This window comes from Cryptotermes secundus, unplaced genomic scaffold, assembly GCF_002891405.2.
Source record: "Cryptotermes secundus unplaced genomic scaffold, Csec_1.0 scaffold462, whole genome shotgun sequence".
Taxonomy (NCBI): Eukaryota; Metazoa; Arthropoda; class Insecta; order Blattodea; family Kalotermitidae; genus Cryptotermes; species Cryptotermes secundus.
The window spans coordinates 771,595-795,930 of record NW_019724744.1 but is presented as its reverse complement, the minus strand read 5'-3'; the positions used below and the strand labels follow the sequence as shown (position 1 = coordinate 795,930).

Sequence of the window (24,336 nt, the reverse complement as noted above, 5' to 3'; positions counted from 1 at the left end):
ATGAGGTCGGGTTTACGTGTCGAAAATCGTTCATGCGACCTGCGACATACGACTCGGGAATGCTGACAGCCTCATCACCGGCTTCTGTAACCGTCTCCAACTTCGCACGAACTCCATAGGCGGTGCAGCCCAAAACAAATGCTGTATGAGAGTGATGACGCAAAGGTAGGGCAGAGAGTCGAGTCGTGTACGTATTTCTGCGACTTATTGATCCTTCTGGGCCTGAGTCTGACGTGGGGGTGGGTTGGAGGGGTCATACAAATTGTAATGCTTGTGAGAACACGTTTATTCTGTCTCGAGAATGATACACACTGACTAATGGCTTGGCTGCTCTTTGAACCGCATAACTAGCTCCTTGATGCACAGAGTTGCTTGTATATCTGAGAGACTGAAAGACGAATACTCCTTAAGCTACTCAAGAAAATCCTCGCTTCTTACGGAACACGAAATTGTATTGTCCGCCTTTACGACAGCCCACCAGTGGTCCCTGTCCGCAGCCAGATGAATCCAATTCATGTCCTAGCGTCCTATTTCTTTAAGAATCTTTAAGATTCGTTCGACGCAACTTTCCTGGGAAGCTAACAGTCGCTCATTTCCTCACATAACTTCTCTCCTTGTATGCAACCCGAAAGTTCATTATGGTGCTATGGTCGTGCAATAGCTCAGGCGGTTAGTCACTGGCTTTCCGCCGCGGCGGCTCGGGTTTGATCCCAGACCTGGTCATGTGAGGTTTGTGATGAGAAAAGTGGCAATAGAGCAGGTTTTCTAGGAGTATTTCGGTCTCTCCTGCCAATTCTCATTCCACAGCCTGCTCCATACTCGTGTTATCACGCGGGTTGGTACAGTGGGCTGCTTCGTGGCCGCAGTACCGAGTGGTCTCAGTCTCACATCAGCCCGCGAAATTTGATTTTAAGTATTGTGATGTTCACAAGAGCCCGCTACTTGTCCGTATCGTGAGCCAGAAGAATTTAGTGCGCACATTCCGCCCTGAAGTTGGCAGAATTGTTTTCTTCCTAAACTTTAGCATTCACTAGCACACTGCACGGTATCATAACCCAGAGCATCACAACATGGAGCTGTAGTAACGTGGAAACTTCAAATATTATACATTGAATGTTCCTTTTATGTTATTGCTTTATTTAACATCGTTTTGCTCTTAGTTTTGTGCAGCCCTGAATAATAATGTGGTATGGTAACTTAAACTTCGTCCGCTGCCGGGCAACGGCAAACTAAACATGTTTCCACTTCAAAAGATGCGCGGGAAACAATAGAGAAACTATTGACGTACTGTCACCATAATCTCGCGTACTGTAATTAATATTTTATTATATAAGGAGATACAGAGATGGATTTGAAAGGAGTCGGTCACTGGTCTTTTTAAAGTAGGCCTCCTGTCCTTCTGGTTGCATGCGCCTATCGCGAAGCGTCGATGTCTGGGAACGCGGAAGGTTGGCACTGCCTGCCGCACAGATTTCAGACAGCAATGCCCCGCCGTACAGCGGAGTCGGAGAAGTTGCCGATATACTCAGGCGCACATGCATACTGCGGCGAGCTGTTCATTACTCCCTCAATTCCTCAATGCTTTCTGATTCCTTTTCATTGTGTGGTTGTTTCTTTGTGGGCTGCATGTTATTGTGCGATGCTGTCAGTAGCTAGAATGTATAGTATCTATTGGTAAGATAATAGATGAATGATGATTTGTAAATAATTTGAAGAGTTCTACTTTCTGGGATAAAACGCCATGCAGTCGCTTGAAATTCAACCGACGTTTAGGAGAAACAGAACAGAACAGAACTTGCCGCATGCTTTCACGTTGGTTTTTTGCTCTGCTTATTCATCCACCCTATAGATGGATGTGACATATTCCTCCGAAACGTCGGCTCATTTTCAATGGCTTTCATGACTTATCCCGAAAAGTCATTGCTGTGAGAACTTCATATTTTACAAGTTTGAAAGGATTTGGAAGGAGGCGGCAGGGCTCTACAAGAAGTCGAGTTATGTAGTATCCTGGAGGGGCAGACGAAACCCACAGAAGACCTCTGTCAGGGTAGCCAGTGTCGCCGCCGAGAATCGAACCGAGTAGGTGCTGAACGCAAGTTCACAGCATTGCCGCTACACCACATCGCTCCGCTATTTATTGTGACAGGTTGTTCTTTGTTCCCTTCTGTCATTCATTCTTCCTTTGTTTCCTTTCTCTTCCTCTTTTCCTTTGCGTGTAAATTCTTTCATTTCGCCCTCTTCATCTTTTCTTTGTACGTATCCGTTTCAACGCTATGTTCTGAGCCACTGACGTAAGTGAACATTACGCCATGAAGGAAGCTTAAGGTTGACTGCGCGAAATCGTAACTTCGGAATTACACGGAAGTGAGTGGTCATCTTCACTTCCGGCATGCGTTCCCCTTTGGGAAAGAGCCCCGTGCACGCACTGGACCTGGGGCTGGGTGGTCTCAGAGACGGTTTGGAAACTGTGGGCGGGAAATAAATGCATTTCTCAAGATTTAAGGTCCACGCTGAGGTGGATTAACTCTTAAAGACTGAGTCAGAGTCAGAGTCACTTTACGACTGGCGGCTTACCTCCAATCAGTTCGTCTTGGCGAAAAGCCCCTTGAGACTCACGACCAGTATTGTTTTCAAGCAAACACTTGAAATAGTCCTTGTGTAACATCCCCTCTGAGGAAGAGGATGGGTCTATAGTTTACAATTGTTGCTGGTCCGAGTCCCGACGGACTCATGGCCATATTTTACTGTCTCAGATTTGAGACGCCCCCAAATTGAAGGGTCAGATCCCCGTATTTATATCCCCCAGGAACAGGGTGGTCCAATTATAACTCTAGACACTGGGTTCCCTCACAGGCCTACGGTGGAGGTACTCGAACGCGGCTCCTCGTACCTCATAAGAAACTCATTACTTCTTCGCTACAAAACCCAACCGGTTAGTACAGTTTGGGAAACAGTCGCTGTTTATTGTGAACCATACGGAACACACAGATACACTCTGTGGGCAGAATGCAGAGTTTCAGCATGTTCAGTCAGTACCGCACAGGAAACATTACGTCACCGCTACAGAGCCCAACCGGTTAATGCTGTTTTTTTAGGGAAACAGTCGCTGTTTATTGTGAGAGCCATACGGAACACACAGATACACTGTGTGGGCAGAATGCAGAGTTTTAGTATGTTAAAGCGGGTGGTACATATAGTAACCATCGGGCTTTAAAAGGTTAAATGTTTGCTGCATACAGGATGTGACGCTGTGTAGTCTGGAAGGTCGATGCCAGCAAGGATAATGTTTAGCTTCTTTCGCTTACTTGTATTTTTTGGTTTACACGTTTACTTTTTTTTATTCTTTTCATGATTTCGTAGAAACTTGCCGTCGCTCTCTTCACGGCATATTGTGGAGGCGTCTGCCCTTTCAGAAACGTTGGTAACGATCCGTCAAAATACGCGGCGTCGTGTCCCAGACGACGGTAATCTTGAATCTGTCTCTGTTTCTATATTTCCTCTCTTCCATTCTTCCGTTCTGCCTAGTCACTTCTCGCTTCCCACATTTGTCACTTCGTTCTCTGTACACGCTGTCCCTTCCCTGCCTGTCGCACTTGTCTCGGCAGTCGAGGCTCTTAACAAGTCCATAGAAGCAGCAAGCAAAAAACTGCACTTACAAAGTACACGTAAGTTTCGCAGTTCGGCAGCGAACGTAACTGTACTCTGTTTCAAATATCAAGCCATACTTAGAGCAGGCAATCTTACAGAAAAGGGGGCACGCAGCAGCGTAGTTGGTTGAGGCACTATGCTACGAGCCGGAAGGTCGCGTGTTATATTCCCGATGAGGTCATTGTATTTTTTTTTTTTGCAATTGACGTAATCCTTTCGGCCGCATTATGACCCTGGGGTCGACTCAACCTCTTAACAGAAATGAGTACCTGGAATCTTTCTGTAGGTAAAGAACTGCCGGCGCGTGAGGCTGACATCTGTGAGCCGATTGTCTAGAAAATGTGGAAACCTCGACGTCTCCTCCATGGTCCTCCATGTCGTAACCGATGTTCTCAATGTGGTCCGCTCCGAGGCCCTATCACTCGGCCGATCGAGTTCAGTTCAGTGAGTGCAGTGCAGTTGAGTACAGCGGAGCCAGTTTGTTGGTGATTAGAGTTAGTTAGTTAGAGAACTGCTGCTGCTCAGTCCTTGTGAGCCGTTGATGTTAGAAGCTGGCAGTTGAGGAACGGAGATATTTGGGGAACCCAGAGTAAGGGGAACGTACGCCGTTGGAAGCCGTTACTAGGCAACGACTTGTGAAGACAGCAGGCTAAAAAGACAGTGCGTTATGTAGTGAATTAGCGATAGCGCTGTAGTTACGATCAGTAAGCGTTCAGTAAACCCAATTACAATCCAAACCCCGTCTATAGTCACTCATACATGTGACAGTATGAATGGTTTTGGAACGAACAAAGTTTTGATCCTTGGTCCCGGCTGCGTCCGAAACCAAGAACGACTATGCTGGCGAGGGCCATCAGTAATTTACTGGAAATTCTAAGCATGCTGATATTAAAAACAAACAACTATAAATAAAGAATAAGTAAATAATTAAATGAAGACAGTTTGTATATTTCGATCAATGCCGTGACGTGACGTCACGTGACGTAATGACGATTGCAGCGCGTCAGCAGACAACTCCTGCTCGCTCTCTCTGAGGTTTCCAAGGGCTAAATGCACTTCTGCCAGAGAATGATGTATCAATTTGTGGCTGTGTTTTTAACATCATTGCTCTTGCTAATCTGTGGCTATCATCACCATTGAATTTGCTATCGAGCCCCGTGGGACGTGTGATCTGCTAGCCGGATCACCGCTATCATACCGACAGATCGCCGGAAGCGACGGAGTGATGTATCGCTGGGCGAGACGGCCCGGGGTGCGCGGCAGTGGGTTGGCGCCTCGCTTGACGTCATATTGTTTATTGGAGATGTGTAACATGTCGCGATCGATGCGCTGCAGTGCGACGTGGACCACAACCTGAGTCAGCTGCATCCAATCATTAAGGAAAACGTTTTATATCGCAATGGAACAAGTTGACTCAAGTGGTAACGCTGCTGTTGCGTATTCTTGAAGTACGTGGTTCGTATCTCGACCACGATACAAACTGTCCTCATTGAAGTTTTTCGTTACTCTTCCTCAGTCGCTCCACGCAAATTATGGGGAAAATGCCTCGAATTAGGCCTCGACCGCTTCTTTAACATGCTTCCTACATGAAAATTCGGTCCAAATTCAGCTACATAAATTGAGCTACTGATGGCGTCGTCAAATGGGCCGTAAGTAAACAGTTCGAGGGTGTAACAGCCTTCTACTGGCCTCTACTGTGGAGCCATCTATGGAGTACTTGGAAGTGTGCAATGTACAAGTAATTTCATGGCGAGTGTCAGTCCAAGTAGTATGATGTCACAAAATTTGTTTGGTTAATTCCACAGACTCTGGTGGTCAGAACCCACGTCCTAATGCCGCCTCGCCGCTGTCGTGACAGTCAGCAGGGCCACTTAGAAGTGTGTTCGGCATTGTCGGAATGTCGGAAGTGAAGTAGTCGAGTAAATAATCGAGTGTTCTCGTTAAGCTGACAATCGATTGCACTTTGCATTGAAGGTGAAACAGTCAGCAGCTGACAGCGTCACGTCCGTTGCAAAGCCCCGGTTGTTGTTGCGAAGGTTTCCCTGCGCTCTCCACACTTTGTGAAGGTACTCATCTGGCTGCCGTTCATCTAGCGGCTCATACCGTGTAGCCTCGACTCATGGGAGTATTAGCGGAAGATTGTACGGAAGTGGTCGTGGCCTGATTTCAGCTATTTTATGTAAAGGCCCAAAGAAAGAATTACAGCAAAGAAGCCTTAGTCACCGTAGCCGAGATTTGAACCAGGGAACTTCCCAATATGAAGCAGCAATAGCGGTAAACTTGCTGGTGAGGACTCTGTTTACTTGTTTATAGCCTCATTAATTTTTTTAATTCGCTTAGTGGTGGGTGGAGTCCAAGTGGGTCCACACGGCACGGCGACCACTGATTGGCCTATTGTACCCTGCCTAGGGGGATTATGATAATGGAGAACTTGTTGGAATGAAGATTGGCAGGGGAAACCAAAGTACTAGGAGAAAACCGGCCCCAGCGCCACTTTGTTCACCCCGAATCCCACTTGACCAGACCTGGGATCGAACCCGGGCCACCGCGGTGGGAAGCCAGCAAGTAACCGCTTGAGCTATGGCGCGGCCTTATGGCCTGATTAAGAACGCCTTCAGTCCGTACAGAGCGTGTAACATAACCAGCGAATGCTGAAATGGAAGTAACATCCGTACATTACCCAGGAGACTTTCGGAGTGATATCCGTACATTAGCCAGGATACATTCGGGGCGATATCCGTACATTACGCAGGAGACTTTCGGAGTGATATCCGTACATTAGCCAGAATACATTCGGGGCGATGGCCGTACATTACGCAGGAGACTTTCGGAGTGATATCCGTACATTAGCCAGGATACATTCGGGGCGATATCCGTACATTACGCAGGAGACTTTCGGAGTGATATCCGTACATTACGCAAGAGACTTTCGGAGTGATATCCGTACATTACCCAGGATACATTCGGGACGATATCCGTACATTACCCAGGAGACTTTCGGAATGATATCCGTACATTACCTTCGACCTTAAGATGGAGGCAGTACGTTCATCCGAAATGTCGGTGGACTTATACCGGTCTGAATGGCGTTATGTCCCGAAAAATGAGACTTTTCACTATGATTGCTGTCTTTCGGGAGGTTACGTTTTGTAGTTAGGCATGATTCGGAGGAACCTTCTGCCTCTATGAAGGCAGGAGGACTCTCCGAAACGTTAGTACATTTCTAACATATTACACTTCGTCATATCCCCCCCCCCGAAGAAAACAAACACAATATTTACAAGTGTCAGAACCTCGAATAGCATGCGCACGAAGCTCCCCTTTGTGTAAGGGTAGGTTATCCGGACTTCGGGATCTAATGGGTAGCATTGCTGCTTCGTACTAGAAATGTCCCGAGTTCAGATGTTCCGGAGACAAGCTGTCCTAGCTTATCTTCGTGTTTTCATTCAGTCCCTCTATGCAGATGCTGGAATTTACCCTAAACTAACACATGGCCATGTGCAGGGGTTCAACAACGTAGTGGAAACGCTACAGATAGTGTGGGGCGACAGGACCAGGGCGAAAGCCCAACTAACGGGCAGACTGTCGCGTGGCTGCTACTGTTTGCCAGGAGGCAGCCCTCGTGCCTGGATTGGACACAAGCTCAAATACTCGTGTCAGCCGCCATTTAGCGAGAAGAATGCGTTAACCACCATCCACCCCCATAGATCTTCATGGCGTAGTGCTTAAATTCGATGAGCACAGGAACAACTTTACCCTACTGTCCCTGAATTTTCCAGGACAGACTGAGGAAAACCACGAAGAACCACAGGAAGATCAGCGTTCCAACCGCATTTCCTACCTTCCAAATAAGAGTTTGAAGCTTATCGCTATGCCAACCCAATCGGTGAGATTGTTATGGGGAGAGAGGGAGAGGAAGAGACAGGAGGCAATTCAAGGAGCAGGGAAGGAGACGGAGAATGAGATCTATGAGGGATTGGGGGTACAAGTTCTGAAGCGAGGAGGAAACAGATGAGAGGAAGACGTGTGAAGGAAGCGAGGAGGAAACAGATGAGAGGAAGACGTGTGAAGGAAGCGAGGAAGAAACAGGACAAGAGGACATGAATATGGAGCAGAAGAAGAGGATGGGGGAGGGAGGCAGTTCATGTAAACAAACTTTGCTCTTTAAACCTGTTCCTGGTGTCTACCCAGCAAGTGCTGCCTCACTTCTTACCGCGCGGGGGATGAGACCCATGATGTGACCAACCTACGGACAGATAGACAGACAGACAGGCGAGCCTAAAAATACTCCAGTCTTTGTTTCCCGCAACACCAACGATCGTGACGTCATGCTAGTAAAAGCCACTGGAGCGAATGACTACTTTGTGCGCGAGCGTACCCCCTGGAAGTGAAGCACTTTTGTTTCAAAGGTTGCCTAACGACCGGGGTACTCATGAATGGTGAGGTGGAAAGGACTGGTAAGGAAGCTGTCACGATTGACTGATTCTTTGCATATACTTTCACCGAGCAGGCTGGTACAGCGGCCTAGTCACCGTCTCTCCTGAAAGGTGTTCGTGGTTTTTCTCAGCCCCTTTAAGCGAATGGTGTGNTCCGAAACGTCGGTTAGCACCACATATACACGGTGCCAAATCCCAGAAGACTGCTTTCTTCATAGTCACCGCCGTGAAAGCCTCAAATCTTACATGGTCTGGTACTACGTTGATTATTCCTCTTCAGCGCAGATCCTTTCCAACACATCTCTCGTCCCGCCCTGCGTAGCCTGACATCCTGACGGCGTCCTTCAGTGACCCACAGCGTCTAGTGACTTGGGAATGTGGTCTGAGGATCTGAAAGGAGACTCTGATATTGTTTCAACATACTGGTTCTGCATTAGCCTGGAGACGGAGGCTCACCGCCATGGCTCAGGCAGCGTGGCCCGGGTTCGATCCCAGGTCAGACCACTTTGGATTTTGTCGTAGACAGCGGCAGTTACTCTGAGTACTTCGAGTTCCCGGTTGCACACTGGATAATCGTCCTGAATACTGACTGAGTCTCCTTGAGAAGCCGCCAGTCGCTCAGCTACTCAAAAATTTCCCATTCTATGGAACCCGAAAGTTTATTACAGTTTTCACAGAAGCCCGCCACTGCTCCTTATCCTGAGCCAGATCAATCTAGTCCATATCACCCAGTCATATCTCTCTACGATCCATTTTAATATTGTCCACCCACCTACGTGTTGGTCTTCTTGGTGGTCTCTTTCCTTCTGCCTCTCCCACCAGTATCCTATATGCATTCCTCTTCGCTCCATACGTGCTACATGTTCATCCTCTTTCACTTGATCATTCTAATTATACTTGGAGAAGAGTACAAGTTATGAAGCTCCTCATTATGCAGTTTTCTCCAACCTCCTGTCACTTCATCTCTCTTCGGTCCAAATATTCTCAACACCCTGTTCTCAAACACCCTCAGTCTATGTTCCTCCCTTAGTGTCAGAGACCAAGTTTCACACCCATACACTCAATACTGAGAGCGGCATCAAGTAGCCGTCTGCACCGAGTACAGACAGCATGAAAAGTCGCGAGACTGCAGGTCTAAGCGAGGGCGCTGATTGGTCGCGTGTTGATGCTCTGGCTCTGAACCTAGTGGTAGCATGCCTGGCGAACGAAAAGTCGGAATAGCGCAATCGGTATTGCAACTGCTTACAGGCTCGACGACCGAGGATTTGGAGTTCAGTCCCGGTGTTGGCAATATTTTTCGCCTCTTCACGTCGTCCAGGCCGGTACCGAGGCCCATCCAACCTCCTATCCAAAGGTAACTGGAGGTAAATCGACCCGGGCCTGAAGCTGCCCACTGACCAACTAGTGTCGAGTTCAATAATACGTGGATCTATACATCCACTCCCCCATACGTCTTCTTGGCCTAGTGCTTAATTAGTTACGCACAGGGACAATAAAATATCTGTCGTGGCCTATTTTGAAGACCTTCCCGATATTTGCCTGGAGGTGCTGAGGGGAACTACAAGGAATCCCAGCAATGATAGCCAATTCCTGAACTGAATTAAGCATCACACCATAAAGATGTATGGTGGACTGCAGGACTCCACGTATTCCTAACCTCGGCACTCGATGGTGATGGGCAGTCAGTTTCACGTCATTACATCTTAACGTAGTGGGAAAGGGCCCCAGGCCCATTCAGTAGGAGGGTGGGTGTCCCTAGAACTGGTTTAGACGGAATCTCTTACATTCGTCGGATCCGAAACCTAAAATTAAACGGGTAGGATGTGGGTCGCGGGCCGCGCTATGGAACTGCGTGCGGCGGCTAATGAACACGTTGACTCAGTGCCAACTCCCCCCACCCCCAATGTGTAACCCTCGATGGCTATCCGTAACGACACCCCACGAAACTTCTGCATTTAGCGCCTTCAGGCAGAAGTCTTGAGAAGCAGCAAGTTGCAATAGGATACCACTTCTGTCTTGATGTATGACTTTGGTAAGGTTCATCGCCACAACCCACTACTGGTCTTGCCTCGTCCTCATGTCGTCATCATCACTACAAGGTGTACCGATCTTCGGGTTAGATGAACATCCATCTCTCTATAGTCAAAGAACCTTCCAGGAGTAGATTCTAGAAGGCTCTGACGATGGTGTATAACACTCAGAATTACTGCAATTTTGGACTTTGGCCATCGTCAGGTATTCTAGAAGCTAGAGAACAGAGCGTTTCAGTTCAGTCCAGTGCAGTGATTGAGATTAGCTCTTTCTAAGGGGCCCAACTGAATAGGTGTCTCTCCCATTCCTTCACTGAGAACGGAAACAGATGCAGTTTCCGAAACATCGTGTTTTCCTGTTTTTTTATAAGGAAGTCCAAAAGCCCAGTAATTCAGAGCTAACCCAGAATTCGATTAGTTGACATTCTTGTAAGGTAAAGCTGTCTCTGTAACAGGCCGTGGAGGTCCATGCGTTTCTGAAACGTCGAGGCTCTCACATTCTCTAGAGAGTCGGTTCACAGATGACGGTGAGATTGTCAGCCTTATGCGCTGAACACCCTTGACCCCACCCCCCTCCCAAGGGAAGATTGCTGGACGCGGTAGCGTAGTTGGTTGATGCACCATGCTACAAGCAGGAAGGTCGCGGATTTTTGTAGTGGACCTGATCCTTCCAGCCGCACTATGGCCCTGGGGCTGACTAAGCCTCTAACGGAATTCTTGTAATACGTTCCATACAATTCTGCTGGCATTCTTTCGCTTTTTCTCCTGGGTTAAATATATTTAGTTGAGATCTAATGTGTCCATTCTTCTGTAGTCTGGTAGTGATCTCAGGCATTTCATCTTAGAAGACTCGATCTGCTGGAGCCGAGTTCACCATTCACTGCCGCGCAGAGGAGCGTGGTGTTGCTAGAGCTCTGTAGAATTCTAGGGTTGTCTCCCCTTGAATTTCGTTGAGAAAAAGGAAAGTGAAACAGGGTAAAGCTGTCCCCGCACTTAATTAGTAAGCACCGTGCCAGGTAGAGCGCATGACCCTTCGAAGATGATGCGCAAAATAGTTTCCTCCTTTCACATATCCCCTTTTTATTCCTGCTCTTCCAGCCACTCTCCTTTATTGCTTATCCCATCATTGTTCTTGCCTTCCTCCCCNCCCCCCCCCCCCCCATCTTTCGTTTTGAAACAGTTCCACCAATCTTGTTTTCTCTATCCCTTTATCTCATTCTTTCTTTTCTCCGTTTTTTGCCATCCAGCCCAGTTCTGGGGCCCACTCATCCTCCTGTTCAGTGGGTACCGGGGCTCTTCACCTTTACCTGTACCATGAAGGTGTGTGTGACCTGGGCACTGCGTGGAGGTGAGTGGTTAGCTTCACGCCTCTGCCGCTCTACCCCCGGTAGCCACTGGATACGAGGCTGGGTGAACCCAGGTGAGTGGTTAGCTTCACGCCTCTACCGCTCTACCCCCGGTAGCCACTGGATACGAGGCTGAGTGAACCCAGGTGAGTGGTTAGCTTCACGCCTCTGCCGCTCTACCCCGGTAGCCACTGGATACGAGGCTGGGTGAACCCAGGTGAGTGGTTAGCTTCACGCCTTTGCCGCTCTACCCCCGGTAGCCACTGGATACGAGGCTGGGTGAACCCCAGAGCCGGTCTTAAATGCAGGTTTAATTATTCCGACATTTAACTCTCCTGTCTGCTTAGCGACAGTGTTGAGTTTGAAATTCTCACACTCTTGAGTATGAGAAGTACCGCCTCCAGGGATGTGACGCCGAAAAGTCTGGTAGTAGTACAGCGACTTTGTAGAAACCAACTGTCCCCGTCTCTGAGGTCAGTTTCTTCATCCTTGAAGATGGAGTCAGTATGTTCTTCCGAAAAGTTTATAGTTATCTACTATATTAGATGCAGTCATGTCTCAGAAGACAGTAACCTTCACAGGCACCGCAGAAAAATAAACAATTCGTACCAGAATGGACTTCCTTGGCACTCGGCCCTCGTGTTGCCAAAACATCCCACGCAGCGCGTGTTTTCCTTCGTTCCTAGAACACTCATCAGGAGTAACAACAGACGCTCAATATTCATGTTCCTTTGTCACCGCGTAATTTAATACCAGGCTCTACGGCCGCGCGACAACAGACACAAAGGAAGAGATGCAAATTGGATGCCAGTGGGAACGGTTGTGAAGCGGGCGGCACTACAGCTGGTCTACGAGTGCATGTATACGGGAGAGTCAGTAGACAGGCTACAAATGGAAGTAAAGCAGCTGCATATCACTAGGCAGCAGCACAGCCCATCTTCATGACATTCCAGGTAGCAGACGCGCATGCGCATGTTCAGAGGCTGGTTTTAGTAGGCAAAATGGTGACCGTGCTTATGGTGTGTACTACCGAAGAGCAGAATTCTATTGTGCTTGGGCAAAAGGACTCTGTGCAAAAGACATTCATAAAGATATGGTTCCTGTTTACTGTGGAAAGTGTTTGTCGGGTAAAGTAGTTCACAACTGAGTGGAAAACGTTTCGCAGATGACGAAGAGGTAGAAACGGAAGTGGTTGAGACAACAATCAAGTGATTTCCATTTTGAGGGGTTCACTCATTGGCAACGTGATGGGACAAGTGTATCGATGTTGGTGGAGGATATGTCGAGCAATAAGCGTTCTTTCCACTTTCGAATATCACACGTTTTACGTTCTATATCCATTCGTTACCTCTTTACTGACTCTCTCTTGTACTAAACTCGGGCAGAAGGAAGGCAAGCTACAGAAAAAGTTAAAGTCCGTCTGCTTAATGAATTAAGCACTCGGTCATTAAGACGTATGAGGGAGTGGAGGTATAGCTCCACCATTTTTCACCTAGGCACTAGAATGAGGTGAGTAGTTAGCTTCACGCCCCGGCCGCTTTACCTCGGGGAAGAGCTCCCAGTACCCAATGTACAGGAGGCTGTGTGGGCCCCAGAGACGATCTGAACGCCATTAAGTAGAGTATAGACCCTGCCGGGAATCAAACCCCGGCTGTCCAGCCCGTGGCCCGCCGCTACGGACTGGACTCCACTCCCCTGTACATATTAATGTCGCGTGATGCCTAATTAATTAAGCGCAGTGAAAACATTACTTTATATTTTTATTCTTCTCTCCTAGTGTAGATGCTCTAAGGCGACCCGTAGCGCCATAGCTCAAGCGGTTAGTCGCTGGCTTCCCGATCCCGGGGTCTGGCCAAGTGGGATTTGTGGTGGACAAAGTGGCGCTGGGGCGGGTTTTCTCAGAGTACTTCGGTTTCCCTTGCCAATCTTCATTCCACCAGTTGCTCCACAATCACCCTCACCTATCGTCGGGGGCTGGTACAATAGGCCAGAAGTGACCGCAGTACAAGGGACTTAGTCCCACCCCACTAGCAACAAAAAAAAAAGGCGACCCGTACAGATAGTGTTCAAAGGTTTAAATGAAAGTTTGTGACGCCATACAGTCTGGTAGAAGTTCGCCGACAGAGGCAAGGGACCTGGTTCATGTTGGTTACTTGCTTGAGTTACTCCGCCGTAAAGATGGAGGCAACAGGTTCTTCCGAAACTTCAGTGAACTTGCGGACTATGCAGTGACACAGACCACAGTCGCCACTGTGAGAACCTCAAACGCAATATTCCGAACACAAAATTTCATTTGAAATCCGTTTCTCTGTTCTCTGAGACACGGACGTCCGGTCTAAAGGCCCGTTTTTGTCACTTGCGTTGCGAACGCGACTGATTTGACGCGTGTGGGTCGGACATTTGCGAAATCCGACCAGCAATGCAGTGTAAGCGGTCGCCCGGCGGCTCTGTATTTGTCTGCGCAATGTTTTGATGCGCTGCTGGAGGTCGGGAACGCCGCCAAACTACTGCCAATGACCGGTATGCTCTCCCCCCACCACCTGATCCCGAGATTGCTATATCCGTAACTAAGAATCCGTCTTGAGAAGCCTGTAGTTGCTCAGTTGGTCAGGAAATTCCCAGCATGTAAGGGATCCGAAGTTTCGTTACTGTGTTCACAAGCCTCCGTCAGTAGATCTGCGCTGAGCCACGTGACTACTCCAGACTCATCCATATATGGAAGCACGCGGTATCGTAGCTGTTTCAGGCACTATGCTACAAGTCGCGGGTTGGATTCCAGATGACGTCATTGGATTTATCAATTGATCTAATCCTTCCAGCCGCGCCATGGCCCTGCGGTAGACTCAGACTCTTAACAGAAATGAGTGCCAGGAATCTTCCTGGGAGTAAAGGGCGGCCTGCGCATAAGGCTGATAACCTCACCGCCATCTCTGAGCCGATTTTATAGAAAATGCGGGAGCCTCGACGTCTCACAGCTCTATGGGCCTCCACGGACTGCTACAGGGATAGCTTTGCTTTACTTTCCAGACGCGATGTACACCTGTCCCCTTCTGGTAAGCAGTGTAGAAACAAAGATTTGGCTTATCTTCTGTATATGAAGCGTTATAATCTGGTAGAAGTTTACTGACTCCTCAGAAGTACACAATGCCTCCATCTTCATAGTTAAAGCGTACACCAAACAACAAGCAAGCAACAAGCATAATTCAGTCACAGTTTCCAAAGCATTGTATTTGGAAAAGCTCCAGACATTTGGGAACGTCCTGATTAATAGTCATATTCATTGTAACAAACTGATGTTAGAAACAATAGGACTTAATCTCAGACTTAGCTTGTCCGTACTTTAGTAGCTGTGAAAGACTGTAATGGGAATGTGAACTTCTGCCCCACTTCTGGCATTTTTAGCATGTGTTGTCATATTCCAGACGTTCTGCGTGGTGTCGAAGCGGTTCCGCAAGAACTACATTCACCGCTTCACTGCAACCAACTCGTTCTTCATGTTCTCACCATGGAATGCTGTCCGCCGTACCTGCATCTTCCTGTCAACAAACCAGTACTTCGACTACGTTGTCATGATAACCATCCTGCTCAACTGCGTCTTCCTGGCCATGTCTGATACCGTGGAGGAAGCCGAGTGAGTAGCATTTTTAATATTATCATCACATATAGTATGCACTCATCCAGCTAACCTCTTTTCATGGTCAGATATTTATGGTTTTATTAGTGGTGATATACCATGTATTTTCGTAGGTGGGTGCCAACGTTTTGGTGGAACATCATGCTTTCATCCACCCTGAAGATGGATGAAGTATGCATCATCAAAATTTTGGTACTGACTTACCAGATTACACTTTGTTGCAACCTGAAGGACCAAAATTTAGTTCATTCAGTGGTGTGTCCAACCAAAATGCAGACAAGATAAGTGACAAATGAAGGTCAGCTAGAGTCTTCTATGAAGAACTATTAAAAGTAACTGTACAACACACACCTAATTTTGTGTCAAATTTAGAGTTATATCACCAAATAAGATGTCACAAAATTTGGTAGATCTACCTTGTTCTACTGAATATATCTTTCTCTTTGTGCATTGACGCATCTACACTTGAAGCACTCTTGCCTCAGCATGAGACACACCGAACAGATTGGTCTGGAGGTAACAGCTAAGGAAATGCTCAGGTCACCGGCTGTCCTGACTGAGGTTTCTATACTTCCCTTCAGCCCCTCTAGGCAAATTCCATGACTGCTTCCTTCCAGATCCTTTCTACTTCATCGTTCATCCAACCAACCGATTTTATTTAACACCGATACTGAAAAAGTCATTAAATAATCCACAGGAGAAAAACGCAAAGTGAGGCGCCACGTGTCCCACTCGTGCAACAGCAGAGTTTCTGTTTGCTCTTTCAGATACATATTCCTCGCAATCTACACAGCGGAGATGATAATCAAGTCGATTGCCAAGGGCTTTATTCTTAACAAGTATACGTACCTGAGGAATCCCTGGAACTGGCTCGACTTTGTTGTTATCACGTCAGGTTATGCCACTATCGGCATGGATGTTGGCAACCTGGCTGGGCTGCGGACCTTCCGTGTACTGCGAGCCCTCAAGACTGTTTCTATCATGCCAGGTACAGTAATGTGCTGCTCCTATACTGCACTAATATCTCTCTGTACAGTAAAATTGTAGTGGTGCTGACCGAGGCTATGGTAACACAGTGCTCCAGTAGAGCAATGCCCTCACTGGTTGCAAGTGGTCCTAATTCTGCCAGTAGATTTGGCTGTCAGTAATAGTCTCTGTGTTGTCAGCTGTTGTCATTTTCGTGAAAGTGCTTCATGAACTTCATGAAGAGCTTCTTGAAACCTGTATTTTGTATTCACTTCAATGTTGACAGTTACATTTGGATTGTGAGCACATGAAGTTGAGCCCTTAGGTTCGGCACATTCTCCAAATATTTGGAAATGTCAGGCCACATCTTGGTAAGGCCAGACATCGCAGTTGAGTAATTAGGGCTGTTGTTTTCTGTTAAGGAGGTCCAAGATTTTCTTTTCTCAGCACCAACATTGGGTACTTTCACATTTTTTTTAATTAATATGTAACCAAATAAGTTTTCAGCGCAAGATTTTTGAACTTATGACCTATTGGAAAAATACTTTCTGAAGATGTGCAGCATTTTTTTAAGTTTATGTTAATGCTGTCCGTTCCATGCTGCTTTCTATTCTGATGTAGTGGTGGTTATTGTTAGTGCTTTGTATTGCTATGTAGTGCTGTCAGTTGTTACATAATGCTGTCAATTATTACATAGTACTGTAAATTGTTGTGTAGTTCTGCCTTTTGTTACATAGTGCTGTCACTTGTTATGTAGTGCTGTCTGTAGTTACATAGTGGTTATGGTTGATACAGAGTGCTGTCTATTGTAACATAATGCTGGTTATTGTTACATAGTGCTGTCACTTGTTTTGTAGTGCTCTCTGTTGTTACATAGTGCTGTCAATTGTTATGTGGTGGTTGTGGTTGTTACATTGTGCTGTCTATTGTAAAATAATGCTGGTTATTTTTACAGAGTGCTGTCAGTTATTAGTGTTGTTTGTTGTTACATAGTGCTGTAAGTTATTAAGTAGTGCTGTCTACTATTACATGGTGTTGTTTATCGTTATGTAGTGCTGAGAGTCATTACACATTGCTGTCCATTTCTGCAGGTCTGAAGACCATCATTAATGCACTGCTGCATTCGTTCAAGCAGTTGGCCGAAGTTATGACGCTCACCATCTTCTGTCTCATGGTCTTCGCACTATTTGCTCTCCAGGTGTACATGGGCGAACTCAGGAATAAGTGTGTGCGGCGCCTAGAAGATGCCAATGCCACAGCGCTTGAGTGGGTCGAGTGAGTATACGCATGCACACACGCACACAGAAATAGCAATAGCAGATAACGCAAAAATACAGTAAGAGAGAAATTATACTTATAAGGACACACAGTAACAAGAAGAGCATGTATGTGTGTGAAGATTACAGTCATCTTGTGTGTAACGCAGTGCAGTCTGGTAGATGAGTATCAAAACCGCAAGGGAAGACTGGTCAGTGATGTAGTGAAGGGAGGAAAAGAATGAGCATAATTTTACATTGCTGTCTGTTTGTTCTTAACCCCAGTGCTTCATTACTCCTTCAATGTATCACAGAGTATTTTCCCATGTCAGTCTTCTACCCTGAAGGTGTACACAGCAGGTTCCTCTGAAACATGTTGAACATCTACCAGACTACATGGCACTACATCTGAGAGGACAGTTGTCTTCACAGTAATGAACTTTCAGAATTCCTTCAATTGCGACTAATATCTTTAGTAGCTGAGTAACTAACAGCTTCTCAAAGTGCACCCTACTTCATTTGATGAGTCAGCTCACTTTGACAGGATGTGCCAGACTGTGTCGTCATCTACCATGTTGTTACAGATGGGTGCATGACCCGGAGAACTGGCTCAAAAGTGAGGAAGATGAGGAGCCCGTAATATGCGGCAATGTCACGGGTGCAAGGTAAGTCCAGACCTTCCTGGCCTCCTGTGTCCAGTCAGGGCACAGACAAACCAAGCAGCCACTTTGGGTGGCATGACCTCAAGGACAGTAATTGTTATGACTCCCTGCTTTTTTCCCCTCATTTTATTAAATGAAATTTAATTTATAATGCCCTGGTGTTCATATGTGATCGTCATTTGGAAGAGATCTTAACACGTTACCCAGCAGCATAAATATATCTGTGAACTGCAAGCACTGCTATCTCAAACCAGCCAGCAACATGATGCTAGGCTTTTACTGGGTGATGCTGTGCAGTTGTGCACCTCGAACCAGAGATCTTCAGGATAAAGTAACCCTTTCCATGTTCTATTTTATTCCAGTAAGTCATTCGTCACTACGTTTTAGAATGGATAGTGTTGACATGAAACCAACAAAGAAAGATTATGGCATATTTTTATGATGGACATTGTACTCAACCATTTCATCTTATGGCACTCTCCCTGTTAACAGGCTGTGGAGGCCCGTAGGGTTGTGAGACATTGAAGCTCCCACATCTTCTAGACAATTGGCTCACAGACGGCGGTGAGATTGTGAGCCATATGCACCCTGGCTGGCCGCCCTTTATCCCTAGGAAGATTCCTGGTGCTTATTTCTGTTAGAGGCTCAGTTGATCCCACGGTCATAGTGCAGCTTAAAGGATTAGGCGAATTGTTTCGACGTAACAGATCAACCTGCTTTTTCTAATGTTACAGGCATTGTCCGTTGGAGTTCTTCTGCCTCCAGGTGGGTGAGAATCCAAACCATGGCTACACCAACTTTGATAACTTCCTCTGGTCCATGTTGACAACATTCCAGCTCATCACCCTCGACTACTGGGAGAATGTGTACAACATGGTGAGGACAACCCAACAGCTCTAGTATTGTTAAAGAAATTTCTTAGATATATCATAGCATCTAAGGACCCACATACAAAGTGACCCCAAAGGAGTGACATTTCTCTTAAAAATTTCTAAATATGAACCAGTCCATGGGTTGGAATAAAACTTGACTAAGTTGTGCAGAACATACATAAACACATGTCCAAAAATTTTTATTCAGTTTGGTTGATCTGTTAAACACAAATATTTTTCAACTGTTAATGTTAGAAATAAGCATTTAATTTGCAATTGGATCATTTTCTTTTACCGGAATCCAGTAAAATAGGGCCCACTTTCTCTTAGCTTACAGCTTCAGCCCATCTTTTCTATTTCTGAATGGCTGTTATCTAGTGACACAAGAGACTGAATATTTCTATACTACTTTCCTTATTTTGGAAAAAGTGAAAGTGGGCTTATAGGATCACCCTGCTGTCTGTGTGTATCCCACTCTAACAACTTTTGAATGCCTGAATCAGTCTTTATGAGACTTGGTATGTATATCATAGCACCTGATGATATCTCAGGGGCAACTTTACACTTTAAATTTTAAAATGAGCAGTTCAGGTTCTATGAAAATTAAGTTCTGTGTTACTGTTTTATTTACTTAATTATACATATATAATACAATTTTTCCCCATTTGTCTTATCAAATACTAAAATTATAGTGAAAGGAAAGTAGGTGACTAGTTATTCTCAGAACTGCTTGTTATTTCTTTGTTGCAGTACATCCAGAGACTGCCAAGGTTTCCTCCACATCTTGTACAGTTACTATATAAGCTCGCTACAAATATGGCGGTCTGACGGATCTAGGCCTGAAGAATGTGGGGCCCGTTCTCTAGATTTGATCAGCCCAACTCTGAATCATTTGACACTTCCAAATCACTTATTTCTAATACCTAAATTAGAAAATATTTTCTGCATAATGAACCACCAAGACTGAATAATTCTTTATGAACAAATCTTAGGTACATCTGCACACTTGCTTGAATTTTCTTCAAATCCATGTAGGTTTACTCCTTTATCATTTTCTTAACTAGAGGAGAAATGGAAGAAAAACACAGTGGTTCTAAAGAGGGCTGTTTCATAAATCTATGGGGAAAATTAGAAAGGTGTTGGAGGAAGGAAGTTGGAAAAAAGAGGAGAATGCAGATAAAATTAAATAAATTTGAAAAATGAGTAAAATAATCTAAACAAAACTGAAAGAAAGAAATATAGAGATATTAAAGTTGGGAAAGAACAAAATGGAAAAATTGTTATCTTGAGGTGTGTTTCGACAGTGTTTAGGAGGAACCCACTGCCTCTGTCATTATGACACATAAGTTTTCTCCTCTGAAGATACATGCATACCTTCCTCCTAAACTTTGTCACCTCTTCATCAGATTACATGTCGTCACATCGCAGAGGACAGCTTTGTCTCACATGCTCTGCTTCTCTGCGTTCCAGGTACTCTCATCTTGTGGCCCAATCAGTGTAGTGTTTTTTACAGTCGTCGTGTTTTTTGGTTCGTTTTACTTAATCAACCTGATGTTGGCTGTGGTAGCGTTAAGTTATGAAGAAGAGGCAGAGATTACGCAAGAGGTCAGTGTGCACATTAGATAATTCTAACCTAAGTAACAGGAAAACTAAAGAATCTTTCTATGATCTTCACTTTGTTACCAAACGCATTGGTCTAGAGGTAAATCTGTATACATGTATTTGGTATGTGCTCGGTTAGAATCTCGGCCGAGACACTGGCTATCATAACTAAGGTTTCTTCATTGTTTTCTTCATTCCCTCCAGGCAAATGCTTGGATAGTACCCTTATCATACCACAACTTCTTCCTACCGAATACTTTCCAGTTCATCAGCTATCTCATCATCTGACAATACATAGTCTAGATGTTGAAAATGTTGTTATATAACTTATGAAGAAAGACTCCTGACTTTAGTGAAGTTGATATTAAGTTATGTAATGGAAAATAAGAATTTTGTGCAATATTTTAACATTTTCATAATTATACGATATAGCTTAGTTTGTAAAGGTGACTATTTTCTTAGACATTGTCTGTCATTTTTAGTTGTTTCAGCTGCACATTTCAGAGACTGGGTATGTTTCTGTCATCAGTTATAAGAGATGACAGGATTCTGCTTAGTTAGGTTTGTTAGAAAGAGCTAGCTAGTCTTCCTGACTGGACCAGCAGTTGAGGCTAGTTCACTGTAATGGTCATGACTGAGTAGGCTGCTGAGCTACTGACAGTGTCATCAAATGAACTGCATAGGAATAAACGAGTAGTTACCTCCCCCCTTGCCACTTGAGGACAGAAAGACATCCAGTTTCTGAAACGTTATGTTTTATTCAGAATATTTTGATGATGAACAGATTCAAGAAACCCAGTAGTACTGATTGCTAGAGACGCCATTTAATTAAGTTGTCTGAGTCACTGAGTTACCTGGTCATGTCCCAGGAACGGAGGAAGGATCTCACAGATCACAGAGATGATTCCACGTTCAGCTTCGATCCATCGAAGATAAACGTTAAACAGCTGGATAAACACAAGCGGAAGAGGGTCGACTCAAGAAAGGGAGTGTTGCTGGCATCCTACACTAGGAAGAAGACGCGGCGAAGGAAGCGGGGGCGGGGTGGGGGGTGTGGCTCAGGGGACAACAACACTGGGGTGCAAAGCCAGAGTCAGGGTCAGCAGGGACATAGTAGGTCAGCCACACCAAGCCCCCGGCACAGTAGCAGTGCCCCCTGCCCTGAGCAGCGGCCGCAGTCTCTCACCCTCACACCTCCACCTCAAGCCAAAGGCCCAGCAACACCCCAGCCACCAGCTACATGTAGCGAACATGCTGCTGACACTCTTCATCCAGCAAATGCTTTGGGTGAGTTTCAGCTGCAGTTGCAATGCAGACACCGCATACATAATGCCCATAATACTGTGCTTGATTCAGTATTCTGATTCACATCAAATTCTGCCTGTTTCAACATCCTCATGCCTAATTCCCCGCAAAATTTGGCTTGTTTTGATATTCAGGTGCCATAACCTTGTCAAAAGTTAATGTTTATTAACTGTTGACAGCTCCAGGGCCCCCACACAGAGGGCAGTTGCTGACAAGCCGACACCCCAGCAGCAACAACAGTGACAACAATAACCGTGAGTCATCTCTTGATGACTCGGGTGTGGTGGATGACCATGAGGAGGGAGACGTCACATCAGAAGACGTTACTCAGATCCCAAATGTTGTTCAAGTGAGTTATATTTCTCATTCAGTTTGCAGCTGTGTGGTAAAATAAAGTTTCAATTGTTTTACTTTCACCCTTAGACCTGATGACTCTTAGCTCTTCCTTTGTGTTTTAGCTAAGGCGTGTGGTTTCATCAAGCCTGTGTGCAGTTTCCCTTACCAAGCACATAGTTTGCAAACAATTTGGCAGATTTTCGTGCAGTTTTGGATATGAAGATTCACATGATAATCGAGCTGCTGGCCAGTGCATGTGTAACTTACAAATTATATTTACAGAGAGACCATACATTCCACATCCACAAGGATCTGATTAGAATTAAATGACATACCATAATATTTTGGCTGCCAGGATAGCATAGTTGGTATAGCGACTGACTACAGGCTGGACAACCAAGGGTTCAGATTTTGAATCCCGGTAGGGTCAAGAATTTTCTCTTTTCCACATCATCCAGACCGGCTCCGTGGTCCACCCAGCCTCCTATCCAAGGGGCCTAGGGGGCTTTTTCCTCTGGGGTAAAGTGGCTGGGGCGTGAACTTTACCCCTCACCTCCAACTAGTGCCGAGGACAAGAAAATGTGGATCCATACATCCATTCCCCAATTCATCTGTATGGTGTAAAGCTTAATTAGTTAAGCACAAGGACAAATTTATCTTTTTTTAGAATAATATTCAACAGATCTCAGCTAAATTTCTGACCCTATAAACTTAGTATCCTAAATTGATTCTACACAAATATTGTTCACATTGGGAACGGCCGTGATGCTGAGAGAAAGCATTAGGTAATATCATATCTCATAACAGAACATTCTGTGTCCTTAATGTGAGTACTAAAAACTAAATACAGTAGAACTTGGTTATAACATCATCAAAGGGACCTAAAAATAGTGTCGTTATAAACGAATGTCGTTATAACCGAAATGGGCACTTCCACAGTAGCCTTATGTTAGTCACGTAAAAATCTACCAAAAACCGAATTAAAATGTTGCATTTTTTAGTGAATTCCATAGTTAAGTACAGACTAACGTAACATTAACGTGGAATTAATATGGATTGTCCATATCGTTTGTACTGTAGAATTCACCAAACCAAATTCGCGGCATACATCAGCTTTTTTCCTTCCATTTTCTATTTCACGAATCACTTTAATTTTCTCCTCAATGCTTAAAACTTTCCTTTTCATTGCCATATTTTCGCTACTGCACTTCTCTGGGTTTAGGCAGGAACACTATAGGGTAAGTAGACAATGTGAGGCCCTGTTAGACGAGATTCTAGGAAAGGAATGCAGTTAACAACCTGCCGCGTCCTCTTGCACTATTCACGCAGTCCCACCCCACACCCTTGTTTTCGCATAAAACCCACGCTCCTCTTGCAGCCCACGGTCGTATTCTTCCAGGACTGTCACATCAGCAAGTAGAGAAAGTGAGGGTGGGCAGACATATCGAACTTTCCCACGATATCAGAGAAATTCAGGAATGAAAATGACGTTACATACGAGGTTGATGCATTTGTGCATGTCATACTAAGCAAGGTATAAAAACAGTTGCTTTATGAGAAATTAGTTCGTACCATTGAATATTTGACGCAATAGACAAGGTGTCGCAGAAACCGATGTTGCTATAACCAAGTTTTACTGTAGTTGTTAAACTGTGATTATTGAATATATAACATCTGTACTTTAAACTTCGAAATATGTTTGTATTTTATGGTAAATAGAGATACCCGTTTTCAGCAACACTGTGGTTTCAAGAAATACAAAATTTGAGCTTGACAGAATGCAATAAAAGTCACCTTAGATCTTGATGATGTATATAGGTAATTAATGTGAACTTGCCATGCCATTCTGTGATGATTAGGGCAGTAATTGTGTCAGGTAGTCCAGGATGTTACCCTGGTGCTTTTGTGAGTGCAGGGCACCTACCTGGCACCTCTTTTAACATCACTGATGTGAATGCAAATATATGTTCCTGTAGCTAATGAAGACTACTGTCATCTAAGATGTGATGCTGCGTTGTCTGGTAGAATTTCAATGATGTTTCAGACAAATATGCTTCCTGTATGTTCAGGGTCAAAATATGAGCCATGTGGAGTATACCAGGCTACACAGAATCACAGACCAGAAGGTAATACACTTCATAACCACTGTCACGAGAACCTCAGAACCACAATTTATAACGTTGTAGTGTAAAATTTGGAAAGTTATGACACTGTACAGAAGGCCCAGAAATTTCTCCAACAAT

General features: G+C 45.2%; 1 protein-coding gene across 3 annotated transcripts in view; it reads left to right on the top strand.

Annotated features, from left to right (window-relative positions):
* The window catches only part of LOC111862803 (sodium channel protein 60E), a 142,540-nt gene that overhangs the window by 78,557 nt on the left and 39,647 nt on the right, over positions 1 to 24,336 (top strand). For 2 of the 3 annotated variants that reach the window (XM_023848493.2, XM_023848492.2), the window contains exons 3-10: positions 14,883 to 15,091; positions 15,862 to 16,082; positions 17,152 to 17,335; positions 17,901 to 17,981; positions 18,713 to 18,854; positions 20,321 to 20,455; positions 21,322 to 21,739; positions 21,937 to 22,106. In XM_023848493.2, the coding sequence (XP_023704261.1) occupies positions 14,883 to 15,091; positions 15,862 to 16,082; positions 17,152 to 17,335; positions 17,901 to 17,981; positions 18,713 to 18,854; positions 20,321 to 20,455; positions 21,322 to 21,739; positions 21,937 to 22,106 (1,560 nt within the window). Of the gene's footprint in view, positions 1 to 14,428; positions 14,514 to 14,882; positions 15,092 to 15,861; positions 16,083 to 17,151; positions 17,336 to 17,900; positions 17,982 to 18,712; positions 18,855 to 20,320; positions 20,456 to 21,321; positions 21,740 to 21,936; positions 22,107 to 24,336 lie in introns of those variants that run through there. The other variant, XM_033750800.1, reaches the window with a different exon arrangement.